At 37.0% G+C, this 22,730-nt stretch overlaps 1 protein-coding gene across 1 annotated transcript in view; it reads left to right on the top strand.

Moving 5' to 3' along the window:
- Positions 1 to 22,730, top strand: part of Jak2 (Janus kinase 2) — a 58,907-nt gene that overhangs the window by 7,374 nt on the left and 28,803 nt on the right. The window contains exons 3-8 of the mRNA XM_048438791.3: positions 2,518 to 2,768; positions 12,903 to 13,026; positions 16,577 to 16,694; positions 20,200 to 20,345; positions 21,555 to 21,876; positions 22,572 to 22,691. Of these exons, the coding sequence (XP_048294748.3) occupies positions 2,543 to 2,768; positions 12,903 to 13,026; positions 16,577 to 16,694; positions 20,200 to 20,345; positions 21,555 to 21,876; positions 22,572 to 22,691 (1,056 nt within the window). The 5' untranslated portion in view covers positions 2,518 to 2,542. The remainder of the gene's footprint in view (positions 1 to 2,517; positions 2,769 to 12,902; positions 13,027 to 16,576; positions 16,695 to 20,199; positions 20,346 to 21,554; positions 21,877 to 22,571; positions 22,692 to 22,730) is intronic.

Genomic DNA, 22,730 nt, shown 5'->3' with positions numbered 1-22,730 from the left:
GTTTTTAAAGTTTATTTCATTTGTTTTTGCTTGCTCTTAATTATTTCCTTCCTTCCTTCAACTTTGAGCTTAAATTATTCTTTTTTTCCTCCTTCCTGAGGAACAATGTTTGTTTGAGATCTTCCTTTGATCTTTATGTAAGCACTTAGTGTTAACTTCCTTTACAGAACTGCTTTTGCTGTGTTTGATTGACTTGTAGAACTAACAAAGACTACATAATAAATTACTAAAGTATTTTTTAATCATATAAATTTGAACAAATTTAAATTCTTTTCAGATTTTGCATATTTACTCAGAGTTAATCTTCAGAAGGCTTGTGACTTTTTATCTAACAATTGCCAATTAGGGTTTTTTGTTTGTTTGTTTGTTTTGGTTATACACTGACAGTTTTACTGGGTGTATATTTTTATAACTAAAGACTAGTTCTATTTTTTTCCTTACAGTTGTATATAGAGATATGTTTCAAATTGTAATACTAATAATTATTATTATTATTTTTGAGGTAGGGTCTCATTGTGTTGCTCTGGCTGTCCTGGAACTTGATATATAATATATATCAATCTGGCTTTGAACTTGCAGAGATCTTCCTGCCTCTGCCTCCCAAATGCTGGCATTAAAGGTGTGTGCTATGGCCAAGTTATAGTCCATGTTCAGAGGGAGAGGGAGTCTCTCCCCATCCCCATGTAGACCAGGCGTGTTATTCTCTTAGTTATTTTTTCCTTCTATCTGTAGTATTTAGAGCAGTGCTTTGTGCATAGCAGATGCTTTACAGTTTTGTTGGAGGTTACTTTTACTTATTTATTTTTCTTTTTCTAATATACTCTCGCTGTGTGGCCGTCCTCCTGCCTCTATGCACCACCACTCCTGGTTTATTGTTTGCTGTTATAACCAGTGTTTTCCTTATATCTGTGATAACATATATTGGTAAGGTTGTCACGTTTTTAACCCCAGTCATGAAAGAGTCCAAATAGGCAATCTCATATTTTAGCTGCCAGGCAGATTCTGGTATAATTGTCTAACTACAATGTCAATGAAAAATAAAAATGCGTAAAACAGTACTTAGTTCTTCATCTTCCAGTATCAAAGGGCAACATCCTATTTATGTTAGTGGTTTTACAGATCTCCTAAGCTTGAACTCTGCACACTTCTTTCACCCGCTGGCTTCCTCCACATTCAGTTAGTCACTGGGTAGCGTTGTGTTTATACTGCCTCTCATTATCTACCCATGCTGTTTGCATTCGTGATCTCCTGTTGCCTATACTGTGGCAGCAGCTTTCTAACTTTGTTACTTATCTTTCTGATTTGTTGTCTGTGGTATGAAGTTTAAATTCTTTGGTGTAGCATTTGCTTCTTTTCTTAATCTTGTGCTGTATCAGCCAAAATTGTATTCTTTGTAAGCAACTAGATGTCTTGTGGGAGGAAGACAGTTACTGGCACTGATTCAGCTGCTAATCATGTCCAAGTATGTTATCTCTTGGCCTTTCTTTCATGATTGCCTCATGATTTTTTAGGTGAGTACTCTCCTAAAATTCTTGCAAAAATTCAGGTAGAAAGAAGGTAAGAGGAAAAAGCATAAAGATGATGCTGACAGTAACTTCTTGAATCTTGTTTTCCGAAACTTATTTACATAGTTATCGGTTAGTAGGGAAGTAGTGTTTTGTTAGGCATGCAGGATGCCCAACAAAATTGAGCTTCTCTTTCAAAGGAGGAGGAAATGCTAGCAATCTTGCCGCAGTTGTCCATCCTACCGGGGTGTAACCTCTTACTGTTTTAATTTAACCTGAGTTGTTGGGTTTATAATACACTGGTCCCCTCTTTGGCATAGTGCACTTCCCTGGACTATGTCTAAATCCAATGCATTTTTCTCTAATAAAGCTCATCAAATCATTCCCATCTGAAATGTAATTTCCCCTTCACTAAAACAATTCTCAGGGTAATTGTAAATAATGTTTATATGTGTGGACTTTTCTGTTGTCTGTAACTGATTCTAATGTTTTTTAAAAAGTTTATTTTATGTGTATGTGTTTGCCTGCATGTGTGTGTGTATGCATGTATGTATGTATATGTATGTATGTATTCATACACCTCATGCGTGCTTGGTGTCTGCAGAGGGCAGAGGAGGGTGCTCGAGTCCTTGGAACTAGAGTTACAGATGATTGTGAGCCACCTGTGATGTGGGTGCTGGGAATCACTGGGTCCTCTGGAAGAGCAATAAGACCTTTTTATGGCTGACCATCTCTGTTTCACGGTTGTTTAGTTAGTGATACACATTTATATCCCCTGTGAGGTTTACCACTGGAATTTTATAATTGTCCACTTGAAGCTCTGTATACTGTGCTGTGCTTTCTGTGTAGTAGTAAACAATGTTTAGTCAGCTAATCACTTTGACAGAGTCATGGCTGTCAATAAGACTTCTTTGTGTATGAGGAATGTCTTTATTGATATCACTTTTGGGGTAACTATTGTTTTGTCTTTAGTAATATCACTTTTTGGGGTAACTATTGTTTTCTCTAATAGGCCAATGTTCTGAGAAAGACTCTAGATGGGAATGGCTTGCCTTACAATGACAGAGATGGAGGCAACCTCCACATCTCCTGTACATCAGAATGGCGATATTCCTGGAAATGCTAATTCTGTGAAGCAGATAGATCCAGTCCTTCAAGTATATCTGTACCATTCTCTTGGGAAAGCTGAAGGAGACTACCTGAAGTTTCCAATCGGAGAGTATGTTGCAGAAGAAATTTGTGTGGCTGCTTCTAAAGCTTGTGGTAGGTATTAAAAAATCATCTTTTCTTATTTATAGGTTATTATTTTAATTGTTACTCTAATACAATTTACATCTGTGGTTTGTTATGACTACTAGCTGTGTGTTCTTATGCATAACAGTTAGAATAACATTATGGAATTTGAAGTGATTGCCATAGAGTGCCTGCAAATGTTTTGAGATCATAGTAGGTAACTAAAGAATCTTGTCATGGAATATTTCATAAGTCAGTCTCTCTCTCTCTCTCTCTCTCTCTCTCTCTCTCTCTCTCTTTTTTAAGTGATGTAGGGTTTGCTCTGTAGCTCAAGCTGGTCTGGAACTGACTGTTACATAGCTCAGTCTGGCCTTGAATCTACCTGTTTCTTCGGTCTTAAAATCTGGGATTACAGATCTGAGTTGTCATTTCCAGCTTCCTATGTAAATCCTGAAAGTACATTCTGAGCCAAGTGTGCAAGTAGACTATCAGTTTGTTGAAATATGTGTTTGAGTAAAATTCTTATTTATTTACTTTTGTTTTGTGTGTATGTGTATTTTGCCTGCATGTATGTCTGTGTACCATTTGTGTGCCTAGAGCCTGTGGAGGCCAGAAGAGGGTGTGAGTTACAGATGGTTGTAAGCTGCCACCCAGGTCCTTCTCAAGAGCATTCAATACTCTTAATAGCTAAGCCATCTCTGGATTTTATTATTGATTAAATAGTTTACAGCTTTAGGCATCAGGTCATTTTCTTTTCAACTCCTGAAGTTCTCTACCATCCCCATATATAACCCACCCCTTCTGCTTTTTCCAGTGTGCCTTGAAATCATTTTTATCTTGAAACTCAATAAAGCATTTATCTTAGTCAGTGTTCTGTTGCTGTGAAGAGACACCATGGCCACAGCAACTTTTAGACCAGAAAGCATTTAATTAGGGCTTGCTTATAGTTTCAGAGGTTTAGTCCACTGTCATGAAGATATCATGGAGGGAGCATGGCAGCACACAGACAGACGTGATGTTGGAGAAGTAGCTGAGTTCTACATCCAGATCTGTAGGAAACAAGAGCTCTGGCTGGCATGGAAAAGTCCACCCCCCAGTGACACACTTCTCCAACAGGGCCACACCTCCTGATCCTTTCAAATAGTGCCATTCCCTGGTGACCAAGCATTCACATCTGTGAGCCTATAGGAACCATTCTTATTCAGACTACTGGAACAGTTCACCTTTTTATGGCCTATCCAAAACTGTAGAACTAATAAATTTTACAGGACTACTGAGATTATTTAAGAAACATTATGTTTTTTAATTAAATGTTCTTTTAATAAAAGACTAGTTGATATTTTATTTTTAAGTAATAGTAATATGATTGTAATGCTACAGGTAAATTAAATATCTAATAATCATACAATGCTAACACTAATTTGTATGTATTAATGTTATGTAACTTTAACAGTGATTTATTAGCTTTGTTAACAATATAAATGAGGTTAGCTGTTTAGTTGGAGTAGCCATTAAATGGAGAGGAAATCCCAGTTTTCACTGAGCCTGGAGCTAGATTGGTGTCCAGCAAACCCCACCTTCTCCCATTTCCACCCCCTGTAGTGCTAGGGTTATAAGCAAGCACGCAGCCATCCCAGCTTTTTCTATGAGTTCTGGAAATTTGAACTCAAGTCCTGTGCCTATGAAGGAAGTGCCTTTACCCATGAGCCATCTCTTCAGCTCTCTAAGAAAGTTATATTAGGAAATTCAAAATAGCTGTGTTCTTTTAAAACTATTTCTTTTAAAGGTTTAAAGATCTTTTTACATAGGGCTGTGTCTGCAGCTCAGTTGTAAAGCTCCAAGGCTCTGAGTTGAAGACTAGCAACAGTCATACCTGCACATTTATAAATACACAAATTTAAATATAAAATTTTTGTATTTCATTTTGGTGACAGTTTTACCTCAGTCCATATTAAAGGTCAGATAAAATACTTGGCCTGTTCAGTATCATAGATAATTTATTGTTTATCAGATTCAGGATATAAGTGAAAAAACATAAACACCTAAAATGTAACTATCATTCTATTCTATTTTATCTATAGCATTTAAAATTTTAGAAACCAGTGAATAAGGTTAAAATGTGTAGCAAAACCCATTCTACTTCAGTAATATAGTTCCATTAAATGAGTGGAGACTGGGAACAATAGAACAATGAAGAAGAAAAAAATTATATAGGTGTAAGACTAGATTACATAGGCCATCTCAGAGACTAAACCTTTTGTCTTTGATGAACTCTTTTTTCTTTCTTGACACAAATTTAAAGGTAAATTAATAGAATTTTTATACTCTCCTCATAGTTTTGTTTTAGAGGAAGTAGGTTGCTTCCCTTTTTCATGTTTAACACCTGCCCATCCTCCCAAAGCTACTGATATTTAAAAATAAACATACTGATCTGGAGAGATGGCTCAGTGTTTAAGAGCACTTGTTGCCCTTGCAGAGGATCTAGGTTTGGTGCCAAGCACCCACAACAGCCCATAGTTCCAGTTCCCTGTAAACCATTGCCCTCTTCTGACCTTCAAGAGCACCAGACACACTTGGTGGTACACAGACATACATGAAGACAAAACACTCATGCACACACAAATTCCTTTAAAATCTAAAAAAGAAATATAAAGACTACATAATGAAATAATTAAAATGTTTAATTTTAGTTTAAATTTGTAAGTATTCTATGAAAATATGCTTTAGCTGGGTTTAGTGGTGTACACACCTTTAATCCCAGCACTGGGGAGACAGAAGCAGTGGATCTCTGTGAGTTCCAGGACAGCCAGAGCCTGAGCTCTGTAGTGATACCCGACTTGGACTTAAAGCAGATATACACACACACACTTACACACACACACACACACTTACACACACACATACACACACTTACACACACACACACACACATATACACATAGACACAAACACGTGTGATGTGTGTGCTTTAAGTTCAACAAAATTTTGTTTTATTTTGTTGAAATGCAGTGTAGTTAGATGTTCATTGTCCTGATGCCATTGCTCTACAGCTTGGTTTACTGTGACTTGGTAGTTAAGTTACCGTGTATTATTTGCAGTGTTGGAGATTGAACCCAGTGCCTGGCATATGCTACTCAGGTGCTCCTAACACTGAACTGTTGATAGCTTTGTGGCATATTTTGTAAATAGGAAGTATGGGTTATTAAACTTTGCTGTTCTTTTTTATAAGATTATTTGGCACTTTTAGCCCCTTTGTTTTTTCCCTGTGAATTTTGTGATTAATTTGTTGTTTCTACATAAAGGATAGCTGAGATTTCAGTAGTGATTACATCATATATATAGATTGAGGGAACATTGCTATCTTTTTTTAATGTTACAATTTTATTTTACAAAATTATCTTTAAATAAAAATTTACACAATATATTTTAATCATTCTTTCCCTCCTCAGTTACTCCCAACTTCATATTCTTTCTCTCTGTGCTGGGATTTGGTCTAGTTTCAAGTTGTAGAGCAAGTGTTGCAGCTCTTGTGCGCTCATAGGAAGTTGGTGTTCGTAGCCCTTAACAGCACCTAGAGCTGAAGACCCCAGACAGGCTTAGGTGTTGGGATTCTGTAGCCCTTGACACTGGCCATTAATACAGCTTTGAGGCTGGGATATCTGAGACCCTGTCCTAATGGTTTGACAGGTCTTCAGAAGGCACCCAGGGACATGGGCCTGCAGTTTCTCTTCTCTGACTCCGTACAGAATTCGTCTATCTTGAGCCTCAGGCTCTTTATTCTCTGTGTACTTCAGTTGTCTCCTTTGCCATTATTTTCTTGCGCTGTTCTTCTGCCTCTTCTTCAGCTCTCAAGCATTTGGTATGGCTTGGTTTCTACTGCTGAACTCCCCAATGCTGAGCTCTGCCCCTGCTGCTCTGCTGTCCTTGCCATTATTGCTGTTGCTCCTTTGCCTCTGTCACTTCTTGTTGCCAGCTCAAACCACAGCTAAAGGGCCATTCAAGAGAGTCTTTCATCAGGCCTAGTGTTAAAATATAGGGGAGGCCGAACAGGATTAGCCTTTTAGCTGGTTCCTTTGGTACAGCTAGGAGTGTTTGAACCAATCACAGAAAACCCTGCATGTAACCGAAGGTGTGTTCTTTTCACCAGCCGCAGCACTGCCCCTTTAGTACCTTCTGAAGTAGTGCTGGCTGAGACCACTTCAAGGGCTGGAACAAGTAGCTGTGTCGTTTTCCTCAGGAGGCCATGAGTGCTCAGCATGGCCAGTGTTGGCCAAAGGTGGTTCAGATGGTTGTTTGACTTTTTGTTAAAGGCAGCCAGGGCAGGAAGAGAAAGTCTAATGGCTGCCAATTAGGAAGTCAGATCGCCCTATTCTCCAATATGTACTCATTTACAGGAAAAGGAGTGTGAGAGGAAAGGTGTATAGTAAGAACTCAAAGGCCTTATCCTTGACACAGCTAGTGAGTTTAACAGTGCTTAACACAGTCTCAGTACCTCAGAGGTGGGTGGCCTCTCATCTGCCTTAAGTGATTAATTCTAACGTATTTGTGAAACTAAATTTTCCTTTTAATGTTCTGCTTATTATATTGTAGCCAGAGACGATGACTTTGGGTGGTTTTAACCTTATGGATTTATTGGCGGTAGTTTTGAGACTGTATAAACACGAAGGGTATTTCACATGCACGTAAAGATGTGTGTTGTGCTATGTGTGGGCAAAGCTTTTTGTGTGTCTGTTCCAGCTAGTTGATCTGTAGTGTCATTTAAGGTCTTCCTTTTTGTTCTTTGTAGGTAATTCTGTCCATTATTGAGAAGAGTATATTGAATTTGCCAACTACTATTATTGAGTTGTCTATTTTCCCCTTTACATCTGGCCTCCAAACATGCAGACAAGCACATCCATGCACCCAAACATACATGTAAAAGCAAACCCTACCACAAACATTCAGAAACATACTGCACACACAGTCTTACAGATCAGTGAATATGAATTAACTTTTTGCATTTTGTGTAAGTGCCCGTGTGAAAAGACCATGGCATTGTCTTATTCTTCAAAATCTCATAATGTAAGAATAGTGATTAAAATCATATCAGATGTTTACATTTAAAACCAGTGCTAGTTTTTAAGTTAAGATTCTCTTCTCAGTGTTTTTCTATGTAAAATGTCAGGTGTTTTATGGCCTCTTCTGGGACAGTTTCACCTCCTACTTGGCAATGTATGCCCTGAACACTAAGTTCACAAAACATGGTTAGAGGGTGAAGGAGGCATGCACTTTCTGTCATGAGAGATACGGATTCAGAGGTGTGTGTTGTGGCTCATTCGACTTGAATATTTGAGTTCAAATTCAAATGTTGATATTTGAATTTCCAACTTTAAAGCATTTCTTATTCTAAAATCAACACTCAAAATAGTTTTTTGTGTAATAACTTTGTCAAAGTATTTGAGTGGAATTATTCCCTGCTCCATTGTGCCCTTGTGATAGTTTATATAGTTTATTATTTATTGTAGCATAAAGTTCATTTACAGAGTGAACCCTTTCCCTCCTCTTAGCTGTAAAGTTTTCTTAATTCCCCACTCCAGCTCTCCCATTTTCACACAGGATTTTCTATTTAATGAATCCCTTTTGTTTTTTTTTAAAGATAGGGTCTTACTAGGTAACCCTGACTGGTCTGGAACTTGGTATGTAAACCAAGATGGCTTTGCTTGCAGAGGTCTGCCTGCCTCTCCCTCCTTAGTGCTAGGATTTAAAGATGCATACCATCATGCCAGGCCTTACGGAATCCTTTTAAACAACAAAGTTTCTTCTGCTTTTTTTGTCTTAGTCCCATCCTGGTAAGCAGGGAAATAATCTCCTGTGAATGTTCAGATTTTTTATGTTGTTTCATAATACTTACATATTTTGTACAGCTTTAGGATTTCTGTTTGTTTGGTTTTGATTTTGTGAGACAGGGTTTCTCTGTAGCTTTGGGGCCTATCCTGGAACTAACTCTTGTAGACCAGGCTGGCCTTGAACTCACAGAGATCCACCAGCCTCTGCCTCCCAAGTGCTGGGATTAAAGGCATGCACCACCACCGTCCAGCTCACAACTTTAGGATTTTGAGGTAATTTTAGGAAATTGATACTCAATGTGCACCTTGTTTTTCTTTTAAAAATTGAGAAAAAGCTACTTAGCCAGTGACTTTTATTTCCATTGTTTTGTCGAACTTCCTAACAATCCAAAGCATGGGCCATACTGCCATAGGTTTCCTTCTGCCTAAAATTTCTATCTTAACTTTGTTACTACCATCCTGTTTCTTTAAGAGTACATAGGAGAAAGTTCTAGGTTGCAGTGTTTAAACATTTTATAAATTCCTCAAACTACGACTCATTTCTCAAAAGCTGTACCAGTTTGTATTTCTAGCAAAACTGTAACAGCTACAATCACGGTGCTGCTCACCGCAGAGGTCTCGATTCTGCTGAATGTGTAAAGTGCTGGCGTGTAGGATTCATTTGTGCTTCCATCAAGATTAGGAATTGCCTCTTGTTAGTCACGTGGATTTGCTTTACTAGGAATAATGTTTTCATTTTTAAAATCATGAATAGTTCAAGTAATATTTAAGAAATAAAGTACAAACCAGTGTACTTTTAGAATTTGTTATTTTGCTATTTTACTTTAGATTTCTATAATGATATTTTGATATATTGATAGAATTTTCTTTGTTTCCTTTACTTGTTTTTTATTTTGTTTGTTTTTTGAGACAGGGTTTCTCTATGTAACCCTGGTTGGCCTGGAACTTATAGATCCACCTGTGTCTGCTGGGTTTTAAAGGCATATGCCACCATTGCCTAGCTGATTGAATTTTCTAATTTAGCTTTATCTGGAATCCTGTGATAAATGAACATTGATCTTTGTTGTGATTTTTTAACGAGATATTTATAGATTAGGTTTGCTAGATACTCTGCTGAGAGGACCAGCTCTCATCAGGTCAGCAAAACTGCATATACGTAGGAGACTTACTATTCTTTTATAATTCTTTCTGCTGCTTGTTCTGTTTCTTTATTTTTCTTTATCCCTTTTATACCATCTAAGACAAAGATTTCTATGCAAGAAAAGATTACCTCACAACTACAGGTTATGTATTTTCCAAGAACAAATTAAAATCTTTACCTAAGAAGAAATCACATTGAGTTTTTCCTTAGAAGCCTACAAGTAGTTAAACATTTTTCTTTGTATTAATTTTCCCACCATGACATTTTTTTCCCACCATGACGTTTTTATTCTTTTATAATTGATTAACAAAATTTTAAGCAAGCCAAGTATATTTCAGCCAGTTCCTTTGTACTGGCAGGCAGCTGTTCTTGTGGTTTCAGTGTAGCAGATTACTGTTCTAGTTCTATTATACAGAATTTTATAAACAAGTAGTCAGCTAACCATCTATTTTTCTTTACACACAATTGAGTCATTTAATTTCCTTTCACAATTTTGTTTTTTCCAAGGTGCATACCAAAACCTGCGATTAATTCTGCAAGCTACATGACCAAGGAGCTCAGGCCTCACCTTGGGTGTACTTGCTTTCTTTGATTGCTAGTCTGTTTTTCCTCAGGTGAATGTTGTTGTTTGTTTTTATCTTTACTCTTTTTGTTTTTTTACTCTTTGGGGGGTCCTGCCACCAGCTTCCAAGTAAATCACATGGAGACTAATTCTTACTTATTAATGCCTGGCCTTAGCTTGACTTGTTTCCTGCCAGCTTTTCTTAACTTTAAATTATCCTTAATACCTTTTGCCTCTGGACATTTTCCTTTTCTTACTTCTGTATTTCTTACTTTTACTCTTTTCTCCGTGGCTTACTGTGTAGCTGGGTGTCTGGCTCCCTATGTCCTTTCTTCTTGGTCTTTTACTCCTCCTCTTCCTCGTTTCTCCTTTTATTTATACTCTGTCTGCCAGCCCTGCCTGTCCTTGCACCTTCCTCACTATTGGCCGTTCAGCTCTTTATTAGACCATCAGGTGTTTTAGACAAGCAAAGAATCACAGCTTCACAGAGTTAAACAAATGGCAGCATAAACAAAAGTCACACACGTTAAAACAATACTCCCTAGGAGTAGAATTCATGGGTCTGTAATGCGTGAAACTTCCTTGTTCTTATTTTTCATCTTCTGCAAATTTCATATCTAACAAAGGAGAAAGTAACTTTTAACCTATTTTTGTCTTTTTTGTATCTCTTGTTGGAGCAATTGGCAGAATAATTTATACCATTTCCCTAATCATCTTTACTCTCTTAACCACTTGTATCTTTTAGGCTGACCCAGAAAGTTCTGTTGAATCATTGGTTTTCATCTAAGTTCTTATAAAAGCCATCTTCATTTGGATGTGCAAGTAAATTGCCCAGTGAGGAGTGGGATCTTCCCAAGAAACAGTCACAGTATACTAGATACAGTGGGATCCGTTCTCATAGGAATCAAACCGTGCCACACAGAACAGGAACACAACAGCCTAAGCAGGAGGAAGCACAGCAAAAGTAAGGGGCTTTCTGGAGACAGTTTCCCCAGGACCTAGTCTCTCCAGGGTTTGCTCGTCTATAGCTTTGCTGTTAGCTGAATTGAACTCCATAAGCTCCATTGCTGACTACATCTCCTCTGATATGGAGTACTGCCAAACTATCACTTTTTAATATGTCTGTCTGCAAGCACAATCTCCTAAACGTAAAGCGTGCCACTTCTCTGCTGTACTGGATGGCACTGCTTTTGGTTTTAGGTTGCACTTACATGTAACTTTTGAACTGGATTTTTTTTCTTTCTTTCCCTAATTTTCCTTTTATTCTCATCTACCTTTATTTTTCAGTGAAACATGTAGGTAGGGACTGGAAAGATGGCTCAGTTGTTAAGAACACTGACTGCTCTTCCAGAGGACCTGGGTTCAACTCCCAGCACCCACATGCATCTCACAACTGTCTGTAGCTCCAGTTCTAGAGGTTCTAATACCCTCATACAGATATAATGTAGGAAAACACCAATGTTCAGAAAATAAAAATAAATAAAAAAGAAAATTAGGTAGATTATGTCTTTAGTATTTAATTTTTTGTTTATTTAATACTTTTACATCTTTTTAAAAGTTTTATTTTTCTGCAAATTACGCATCTTTTCAAATTTATTAGTGTTATGTTCATCTAACACTTTGTCTTTTAATTAGATTTTAATTATGTTGTTTAAAAATTGCTTGTGCCTATTTTTATTCTTCGTCCGATTGACAATGGCTTATTATGTTAATTTTGTTAATCACTAAAGAAAATAAACATTTGCTATTTTTATTTAATTTGCTTTATTAACTTTCACTTTTGAGACGTGTGTGTGTGTGTGTGTGTGTGTGTGTGAGAGAGAGAGTAGGTGTGCTCACGCACTCGCGTGTGCACTCATGTTTGCAGGTGCTTGAGAGGGTCAGAGATATCAGATCTTGCTGGAGCTAGAGTTAAGGTGGTTTTGAGCTACTCAGTGTGAGTGTTAGCATGAATCTTGGGTCCTTTGCAAGCACGGTATGCACTCATCCTCCTCCTCCTCCTCATCATCATCATCACCATCACCATCATCATCATCATCATCGGGTTTGGAGACAGAGTTTCTCTGTGTATTCCTGGCTGTCCAAGAACTCACTTTGTAGACCAGACTGGCCTTGAACTAAGACATCCACCTGCCTCTGCCCCCCAAGTGCTGGGATTAAAGTGTGTACCGCCACCACCACCTAGTTTTATTTTAATATAAAAATGTTTTATTCCTTTAAAAGTATCCAGTGACTTGTTATTATCTCAGTGTTTGATAATCACTATCAATGAAAACATACATGTTCATATTTATACAATGTATTTTTTCCAGGGGTTAGGAGGAACTTGGAAACTCTCTTTAGAAGACAATTAAAAGCTGGATAAAGTGTATTTTTTTTATCTCCATGCAATATAGTGAAAGGGGTATTTGATTAAAAAATTAGTTTTAAGGTGTGTTTTCCCACAGTAGATCCTGCTGACTGTGAGAGCTGTCACCAAGCCTCCGTGACAGATTCTGTTATGTAATGCTCTGTTAGCTGTCTGCACTCAGTCCCTTATGTTTCAGTTCTATGTGTTACATCATGACGGATTATGCATGTTATGTAAATGTTCTGCTAGCTATCTGTTATCAGTCCCTTTTATGCTTCATTTCTAGGTATTACACCTGTGTATCATAATATGTTTGCTTTAATGAGTGAAACAGAAAGAATCTGGTATCCACCCAACCATGTCTTCCACATAGATGAGTCAACCAGGCATAATATACTCTACAGAATAAGGTACTTTATTATATTAAGTAATTTGTATGTTAATAAAAAGTCAAAATAGGAGAAATTGTTAGCCATATAATGTGATAGCTGTGATGTTTTCTTCTGTTGGGATGCCATTTTATTACTTGATTATAATTAAGGATAAAAAAGAACAGATGAAAATGGCTTGTATTTGGAATATTGCTAGTTTCCCAGGAAAGGTAATGTGTGTGCAATAAAATACAAGCTTGCATCTCGTCTTTACAAGTAAGTTTTTAAAGTTTCAAAGTTTTTTGTTTGTAAGATAACTTGGTGTTTTATGGCAGTGTGAAATATCAATGTTCAGAAAAGTAAATATCCAGATTTTTCTGTATTAAAGGAGGTAACAAAGAAGTAATTTTGATCTTACAAACAGTTACAATTAATCAAGTACTTACATGTTACTTAATTTTCTTATGACTTAATGAAATATTAAGAAGTCCCTGTAAAATATAAAGAATCTGATACTGTGACATATTACTCATACTTAGTCTTATAGCTTGGAAAAAGCGTCAGAGTTCAAACTCACACCTTGTTTGCTTCACAAATTGCTTTCTAACCACCTCTCATGTCCCTCAAAGAGATAACATAAGTCAAACCCAGGCTGCATGTGAGGGAGTGTAGCAACATCATTAGTACTTGACGAGTTCTTGATAAATGAGATCATAAGTTCTTAATAAATTTTCATATTTCATTACTTATTTTCTCCTCCTGTATAAAATATGTAGATGCATGTGCTTGAGTTTTCCTTTTTTAAAGTATAATTTTTACTGTGTGTAAGCATCATTTTTATGTAAAATTTTAGGTAAGACATTAGTAAAAGAGTTCAGTGTCTAAATACTAAGCATATGAATAGTGAGCATAGAACAGTGGAGTGGCCTAGAGCGACGGCTCAGTGCTTTACAGCACTGGCTGCTCTTCCAGAGGACCCAGATTCCATTTATAACACCCACATGGCAGCTCACAAATGTCTGTAACTCCAGTTCCAGGGGATCTGATGCCCTCTTCTGGCCCATACACAAAATAAATATTAATAAGTCATTTAAAAAAAAGAAAAAAAGCAATGGCATTCTTACATACAAGTGGCCAGTTGTCACTGTAAAAGGAGTGGCAGACTGCTTCCCGCCATCCGGCTCCCAGCTAGCTTTACCTGAAATAATTACACGGAAACTGTATTCATTTAAACACTGGCTGGCCCGTTTGTTCTAACCTCTTATTGGCTAGCTCTTACATATTGATTCAACCCATTTCTAATAATCTGTATGTCACCATGAGGTTGTGGCTTACCGGGAAGATTCTAACCTATGTCCATCTCAGGCCAGAACTTCATGGCGTCTGCCTGACTCTGCTTCTTTCTCCCAGCTTTCTGTTCTGTCTACTCCGCCTATCTAAGCTGCTGTCCTATCAAAGACCAAGGCAGTCTCTTTATTTGACCAATGAAAGTAGCACATAGACAGAAGGCCCTCCTATATCTGTCACAAAATAACAAAGCTTTTATAAAATAATTTTAGAGCTTTAACTATTTGAGAATAATCTAAATGAGATAAAATAAGAAACAATATGGGTATCAGAGTTTGCTTTCCTAGTGCTGTGATAGACACACCATGACCAAAAGAAACCTGGGTGAGGAAAGGGTTTATTTCTTCCTACAGCTTACAGTCCATCATGAAAGGAAGTAAGGGAAGAAACTCAAAGGAGGAACCTGGAGTCAGGAGCTGATGCAGAGGTCATGGAGAAAGTCTGCTTCCTGGCTTGGTCAGCTATGTTTTTCAGACAGCCTAGGCCCTACCTGCCCAAGGGCAGTACCATCCACAGTGGGCTAGGCCCTCCCACATCAATCATTAATCAGAAATTATTTAACTACAAACCAATCTTATGGAGGCAGTTCCTTAGTTGACATTTCTTTTCCCAGATGACTAGCTTATGTCGTTGACAAAATAAATAAATAAATAAATAAATAAACCAACCAGGGTAAATTAGACACTTAACTTGAAAAATATAAAGAATGAGACTATAACTATTCTTCAGTATCCGTGGTGTACCGAACCATCTTGGATATCAAGTTCAAGGCAAATGACTTTTCATATAGCCAATAGGTGTTTGAAAAGATATTCAACATCATTAGTCTCTTGAGAAGTGTAAGTAGAATACACAGTGTGTTAACAACTTATCCACTAAGATGGTAAAAGCAGAAAGGGCACAGAATAATAAATGTTGGAAATTATTTGTACTAATTAGAATGCTCCTTCAGTGTTGGCCAGAATAGGAAATGGTGTTGTCACTTTGGAAAAAGATTGACCATTTCCCCTACAGGTAACATGCACCCACAAAAACACTGTTCACAGAGTGTTAGTTACAGTATCATAAAACAGGAACAATTCAAATGCTTTTCAAGTGATTAAGGGAAAAATAAAATATGATAAGTTGCACAATCTAGTATTAAGTCATTCGAAGAAAATAATGAAATACCTATATGCTATAAAGTGGATGAAACTTAAAAATATAATGCTAAGTAAATTAAGTCAGATTAAAAAAGACAACATATCAAATCATTATTTTGAATATCAAATGAGTAGAATAGATTTTGTAAAAAGGTATCTTGGTGTTATTGCTAATGATTGTGGAGATATAATCAAAACGTAAAATTAAATTGTGGTAATGTTGGTACTACATTGAATACTACAAATAACTAGGCACATTAAATGGCCAAGCTTTATATAGATGAATCACATCTCAAAGCCTTTACTTTATATATATATGTATGTATATATATTTATTTATATATATTTTATTTATTATTTTATGTACATTAGTGTTTTGCCTGCATGTATGTCTGTGTGAGACTTAGGAGTTATAGAGAGTTGTGAGCTGTCTTGTGGGTGCTGGGATTTGAACCCAGAACTTTTAGAAGAGCAGTGTTTTTAACTGCTGAGCCATCTCTCCAGCTCCTTTAGAGCTTTTACTTTCAAAGTAAACATCTTTCTTTGAAAGACAAATTTTAGTATTCAGTTGCCTAAAAGAAGGACAAATTGTTTACACAGGAAATTGCATTTTCGGATGTGTCTATTAATGTTACTGAACTTCAGTTTTTGCTGACTTTTATGACAGTATTTCTCTCGCTTCCTTAATTGCTGCCGCTTCTATATTCTTATTGTATATTGCACCAAAGTAGGCTGTATGTTGATTTTATAGTTACTATGTTTCATTTGCTGCTGCTCCTGTTGTTTGGTCTTTCCTTTACTTATGGAAGCAGTATTATTCTAGGTTACCCAGGATACCCAACCTTAAGCTCTTGCCTTAGCTTCCTGGGTGTTGGGATTACAGATGTGCTCCACTGTGCTTTACTGTGTTTCTTGTATTTTCTGCTTACTTTATTCTCATGCTATTGTTCAGAAATCCTTCTGCTCACAACCTGTATTCAACACTACTGTTTGTGTTTTTTAGCATTGCATTAATAACTTTGAGAATGTTGAGGTTAGGTAAATGCCTGTGGTTAGTGCTTGAACTCTGGAGGCTGACAGATGTTTCAATTGTCTTACAGATTTTACTTTCCTCACTGGTATTGCAGTGGCAGCAATAGAACCTATAGATACGGAGTGTCTCATGGGGCTGAAGTTCCTCTTCTTGATGACTTTGTCATGTCTTACCTTTTTGCTCAGGTATAATTATATTAATCTTTTTTGTGTATTAATGTGGAAATACCTTCCTGTGTAGTATATCTTAAGTAGGGTAAGTAAGTGTCACGTGGGAAGACTATAATTCTAACGTGCTCCATGTTTAGAGAGATAAAAGGGTAGTCTATTTAATAATAATTTTTGATTTCATGATTTATAAATGTATTTTATAATGATTCCTTAAGTTGACCCCCTTGAAATAACTTTCTTTTTCTTTTAGAATTTAAGTCATTTTAAGGATTTTGGGGAAAATGTAGAATAAATTTGACAACATGATTCATATGGTCATTATTAGATGGCAAAATTTCTTTGAGCTTTTAAAAAATAGTTTCAGGTTTAAATAGTAGGCAGTAAAATGTAACAGGAGGAAGTAACATGCTGGGTGATAGTGGCACACAACTTTAATCCCAGCACTCAGGAGGCAGAGCAGGCAGATCTCAGTGAACTTGAGGCCAGCCTGGTCTACAGAATGAGTTCCAGGACAGCCAGAGCTGTTAAACAGAGAAGCAAAGTCTTGAAAAATCAAAAAGGATAGAAAGAAAGGGAGCTGTGATAGTTGGTAGGCTCTTCTAGTTGAGAGGGCGTCCACATGTTGATTCTTAGAGAGTGAGTTTAGCTGTCAGTCAGTCAGTCAGTGTTCTAACTGTATACACTCCTGTAGTGTGATTTGAATATTTTATAATGGCATATTCTATTACTAGTACCTTGAATTAAACAGCAGTTGAAATATTTTCTTGTTTTTCTTTCTTTTTTTTTTCTTCGTTTGGTTTTTCGAGACAGGGTTTCTCTGTAGCTTTGGAGCCTGTCCTGGAACTGCCTCTTGTAGACCAGGCTGGCCTCGAACTCACAGAGATCTGGCTGCCTTTGCCTCCCAAGTGCTGGGATTAAAGGCGTGCGTCACTGCTGCCTGGCTTGAAATATTTTCTTATTAAGTTACTTTGTTTTCCTGGGTTGCTAGAATAGCATGGACAGAAGTTAAAGCAGTGTCTAGTTTCTTTAGTCTGTTCCTAGTGTGTCAGGCTAAGGACTTCCAGTGAGACTTGATAGCAGCAGAGCGAAGAGTACAGCTTCATGGCTCCCATTTCTAGTCCTGTAAAATCTGTTAAGTCTATAAACAAAAAACTGAAAAATAATTCTCTTTGTGGATGTGGAATCATCAAGTTTTTTTCATCATGGTAAAAATGTATATAACACAATCTTTAAAGCGTGCCGTTTTTAGTTCAGGTCATTAATCACATTGACTACCTCCCAGCCGTAACTACCATCCATCTCCAGAACAGAGTTCATCTTCATACCCTTAAATAATAACTCTCCACTTCTCCCCACCCTAACAGTTCACCATTCCTGTGGGGTCAAAGGTTTGTTCATCTTAGTACCTTGTGTATACAGATGGCATTATACAGTATTTGCCCTTTTTTGTGTGTCTGGCTTATTTTACTTAGCACAATATCTTCAAGGTTGGCATTCCACTATTGGGGCAGCTTTTTTATTTGTCTGGCCAATGCAGGTACAGAATTTCTTGGGTAAAATGCAGTTTATCAAAAGGGGGAAGAACTTTTACTTTAATGAATTTGGTGAAATATAATTTTGGTAGGCACATAATGTGATTTTAATTGATGCTGGCTTAAGTCATTTTGACATTTGAGACTGATTTGTAACTTTTTTCCAATGGCTATTTGTTGGTTAATTCATTAGTAGTTATTCCCACTAGTTTTCCATAAATTTATTTTCTTTTGGTTATGGTTGTCATAGAATTTCCTGATGAGAAGAACTTAATTACCTAATGGTTTTATGTGGTAACAGAACAAACCTATGCTCTTACAGAGCAAATAGTTAGTTCTTCACAGATCTTAGTTAAGGAGAATAACTTGCCAATTTCAAGTGTAATGAAATATGTTTAAAATTGAGCAAAAATAGGACTGGTTAGATGGCTCTGTGTGGAAAGGCACTTGCTGACAAGTTTGATGACCTGAATTTGATCCTCAGTTCTCCATGGGGGAAGGAGGGAGCCAATCCTGAAAGCTTTCCTCTGCCCTGCACACACATGCCTTAGCACTTGGACATGCTCCATTCATTCTTCATCTTCCCCTGCCTCCTTCTCCATGTGTGTGTACATATGTATGTAGAGACCAGGAGTTGACATCTGATCTTCTCAGTCATTTTCACCTTGTACCTTGAGGTGTGTGTCTTTCATTGCATCTGGAACTCACCAGTTGGTTAGAATGGCTTCTGTTAGGCTCCAGAGATGATCCTGTCTCCTCTTCAACACTAGCGTGAGGCAGGTGCCTCTGCACTTGACTTTTCATGTGGGCCCTGGGGCTTGTACAGCAGGCACTTGTGGCGTTGAGCTATCTTCCACCCTCTTAGTTTTCTCATTTCTTTACTTCTTATATGTTGACTTGTAATGTCATCATTTCTTGTAGCAGATCTCTGTTGTCATCTATCTAAGCCATATATTCTTAGTACAGCTTTTTTTCTCCAAGCACATCTACTATTTCTTGCTATCCTAGCAGGGAAAGAGACATGGTGAGACAAATGCTTTGAAAAATGAAACAAATTAAGACAAAAAATTTCCCCTGCCTCTAGTATCAAGTCATTCAAGCCTGCTCCCAGGCAAACTACTCATTTAAATTTCTTTCTATCTATCTGTCTGTCTGTCTGTCTGTCTGTCTGTCTATCTATCTATCATGTACACAGTGTTCAGCCTCCATGCCTGCAGGCCAGATCTCATTACGGATGGGTGTGAGCCACCATGTGGTTGCTGGGAATTGAACTCAGGACCTCTGGAAGAACAGTCAGTGCTCTTAACCTCTGAGCCATCTCTCCAGTCCCTCGTTCAAATTTCTGAGTGTCTCCTGTTCTTTCTTTTTGTCTCATTCTTTCTATGACTTTGTTCTGGTTTTTGTCCACCAACAATGTCTTCATCATTTAAAAAAAAAAACACATGAAGTTTTAGTTCTTCCACGAAACCTACTAATTAATTATACTAACCATATACAATTTAACTGTCTCTAAGGTTCCTAAAGTAGCTGTTGTGTGGTACTTCATATTATATTACCTGGCATTGTAATGATCTGCTTTTCTGTTTACCTTCCTAGGAAAATTTTGGGGTTTTTTTCTTTTTTTTTTTTTATGGCTTGAGACCAAATGCTTTGTTTCTTTATATTCCACAAAAAGTCTAGTACAATGTCTTCAGGATGAATTAAAATCAGTGTACATTTGGTTAATTAATATTTATTTTAGTTTAGGTATTTTTATGTTCTTGAGGTAAAACTTTAAAATATAAACTGAGATAGGCTGTGAACCCAACTTAAGTCAGTTTCTGTTTGTACATGAACCTTTCCCAATATTTTGTGGTGAAATGATTTACCACAAATAAAAGTAGAGGTTGATTTATGACTAAATGCATATTTTAAAAGTTAATTTATAGGATATAACATAATTAAATGTGATAGTGAAACTTGAGACACTTCCTTATCATTTTTTTCAGTGGCGGCATGATTTTGTGCATGGGTGGATAAAAGTGCCTGTGACCCATGAAACTCAGGAAGAGTGTCTTGGGATGGCAGTGCTAGATATGATGAGAATAGCCAAAGAGAAGGGCCAAACTCCACTGGCTGTCTATAACTCTGTCAGGTAATCTCCTTTTTTATATCCATACATAACAAGTGTAGAGACGTAGATATTTTATATAATTTACTTGTATTTTCAGTGTTTACCCATACATTTTGGGTACATAATAAGAAATAGTGAGGCTAGGCCAAGGCTCAGTGGGTAGAAGTACTCACTGCATAGCCACAGCGACCCGAGTGCACATCTCCAGAGCCACGTGAGGTTCTGATGCGCGTCTGTAACTGCAGTGTTGGGCAGGTGGAGACAGATCTCAGGGGGCTGCAGTCGACACAGTGAGACAGGTCCGGGTTCAGTAAGGGACTGTGTCTCATAAAATAAGGTAGATGCGGCTAGAGAGATGGCTTATCTGGTAAAGGTTCTTGCCACACCAGGCTGGTGACCTGAGTTTGATCCTGAAGTCTACATGAAGGTAAAAGGGAAAAAACTGACTCCACAGGGCTGTCCTCTGACCTCCAGGCAAGTGCTGTGACAGCAGGCCCCCACATAGATCATTCACAAACCCACAATAATGTTAAATAAAAATTTTAATTAGGGTCTGGATAGATGTCTCAGCAATTAAAAGCACTGGCTGCTTTTCCAGAGGACCCAGTTTGTTTACCGGCACCCACATAATGGCTCACAACCAGTTGTAACCCTGGTCCAAGAGTATCTGATGCTGGCCTCTGCAGGCACTGCGTGAAGGTGAAGTACATGCAGGCAAAATATCAGTGCATACAGAATAATAAAATATTTTTTAAATTAAAACTAAATGAGAGGGGAGTGATAAAGACACCTACCTTGACTTCTGATCCCCACTTGAGGATGCACACAGCAAGTACACCAGCACACATATGTCCTCTTCTGCATGTCCTGCACATACTCAGAACTTCAATAAAAAGTTGTGGAGGTGTACTTTATCTTAGCATAGCCCTCAGTAGGAAGAAATTGAGTTGTTGTACGGAATATCACAGGTATTCATTATTTGTTTTACTTGTTTTGAAAAGACTAAGTTTAGGATATTGGAAGAAATATTTGAAGGGATAATTATAAAATTAATATGTTCTATTGTAAACTCTGCTGTCACTCAGGATATCTGAGTATCAGATGAAGGGTTCTGCATGTGTCTCAGACGGTGTTACATCAGCTTGTTTGTCTTGACTGTAGAGCATGCTTATTGTGGGAGAAGGTAGGAATTAATCTCTTCAGTTTTTTGCGTTTGCTCGTTATTTCTAGCTACAAAACATTCTTACCAAAGTGTGTCAGAGCAAAGATCCAAGACTATCATATTTTAACCCGGAAGCGAATAAGGTACAGATTTCGCAGATTCATTCAGCAGTTCAGTCAATGCAAAGCCACTGCCAGAAACCTGAAACTTAAGTATCTTATAAACTTGGAAACCCTACAGTCTGCCTTCTACACAGAGCAATTTGAAGTAAAAGAATCTGCAAGAGGTCCTTCAGGTGAGGAGATTTTTGCAACCATTATAATAACTGGAAACGGTGGAATTCAGTGGTCAAGAGGGAGACATAAAGAAAGTGAGACACTGGCAGAACAGGTAATCCTTAATGATACGTTCTTGTTCTTTTGTGTTAAGTACAATGGCTGTAAAAGCAAACTAAATTTAGTTCTTTGAATATATTCTTGATTTTTTTTCTGCTGATAGGAATTTTATTTGTGTAAAGTCATCAAAGTTGTAACTGTAGTTCTTAAATGTTTTATTTAATTTGTGACAAAAGTTAGTAATGACTTTATTACAGTTTCTGAAAAGGATTGAATTGTCTAAGTGATTTTAAGTTAACTTGGTTTCTTTTGTTCTTTCACTGTCATTGACATTTAAGCACAATCATAAAGCTAAATGAAAACTTTAACTGATTTCGATAATATAATTAGTTTTATTATATTTTCTTTGCAATGTTTAAGTTTTTCACATGTATCAGTCATATATATTGTTTGAGAGATTTATTATTAAATTTTTTTTATCACAGTTAATAATTCTCCAATTTTCTGACAGTTGTTCTCTTTAATATTAAGTGGGTAAAGTTCTATATCACATGAAGTTCCTGTCATACTTTAATGTTCTCATTTTTAAGTCAAAGAAAGATAGATAAATAGTCATAGGATTCAGTTTTTAGGGCATGTAATCCCTTTAATGTCTATACATTGCTATCAAATCTCTTTAAAGAATTGTATCTCACCTTTTAATCCTTGTTTGAAATGGCATTGTAAGTGTTTAAATACTCTTGATTACAGGATTTACAGTTATATTGTGATTTTCCTGATATTATTGATGTCAGTATTAAGCAAGCAAACCAGGAATGCTCAAATGAAAGTAGAATTGTAACTATCCATAAGCAAGATGGTAAAATTTTGGTAAGTTTGTATTATGCATAAGAAGTGGTTACATTTTAG

This window comes from Myodes glareolus, chromosome 7 (genome assembly GCF_982192425.1).
Source record: "Myodes glareolus chromosome 7, mMyoGla1.1, whole genome shotgun sequence".
In the NCBI taxonomy this organism is placed as follows: domain Eukaryota; kingdom Metazoa; phylum Chordata; class Mammalia; order Rodentia; family Cricetidae; genus Myodes; species Myodes glareolus.
The sequence above is the reverse complement of the archived record's forward strand: the minus strand, read 5'-3'. Positions and strand labels throughout refer to the sequence as shown.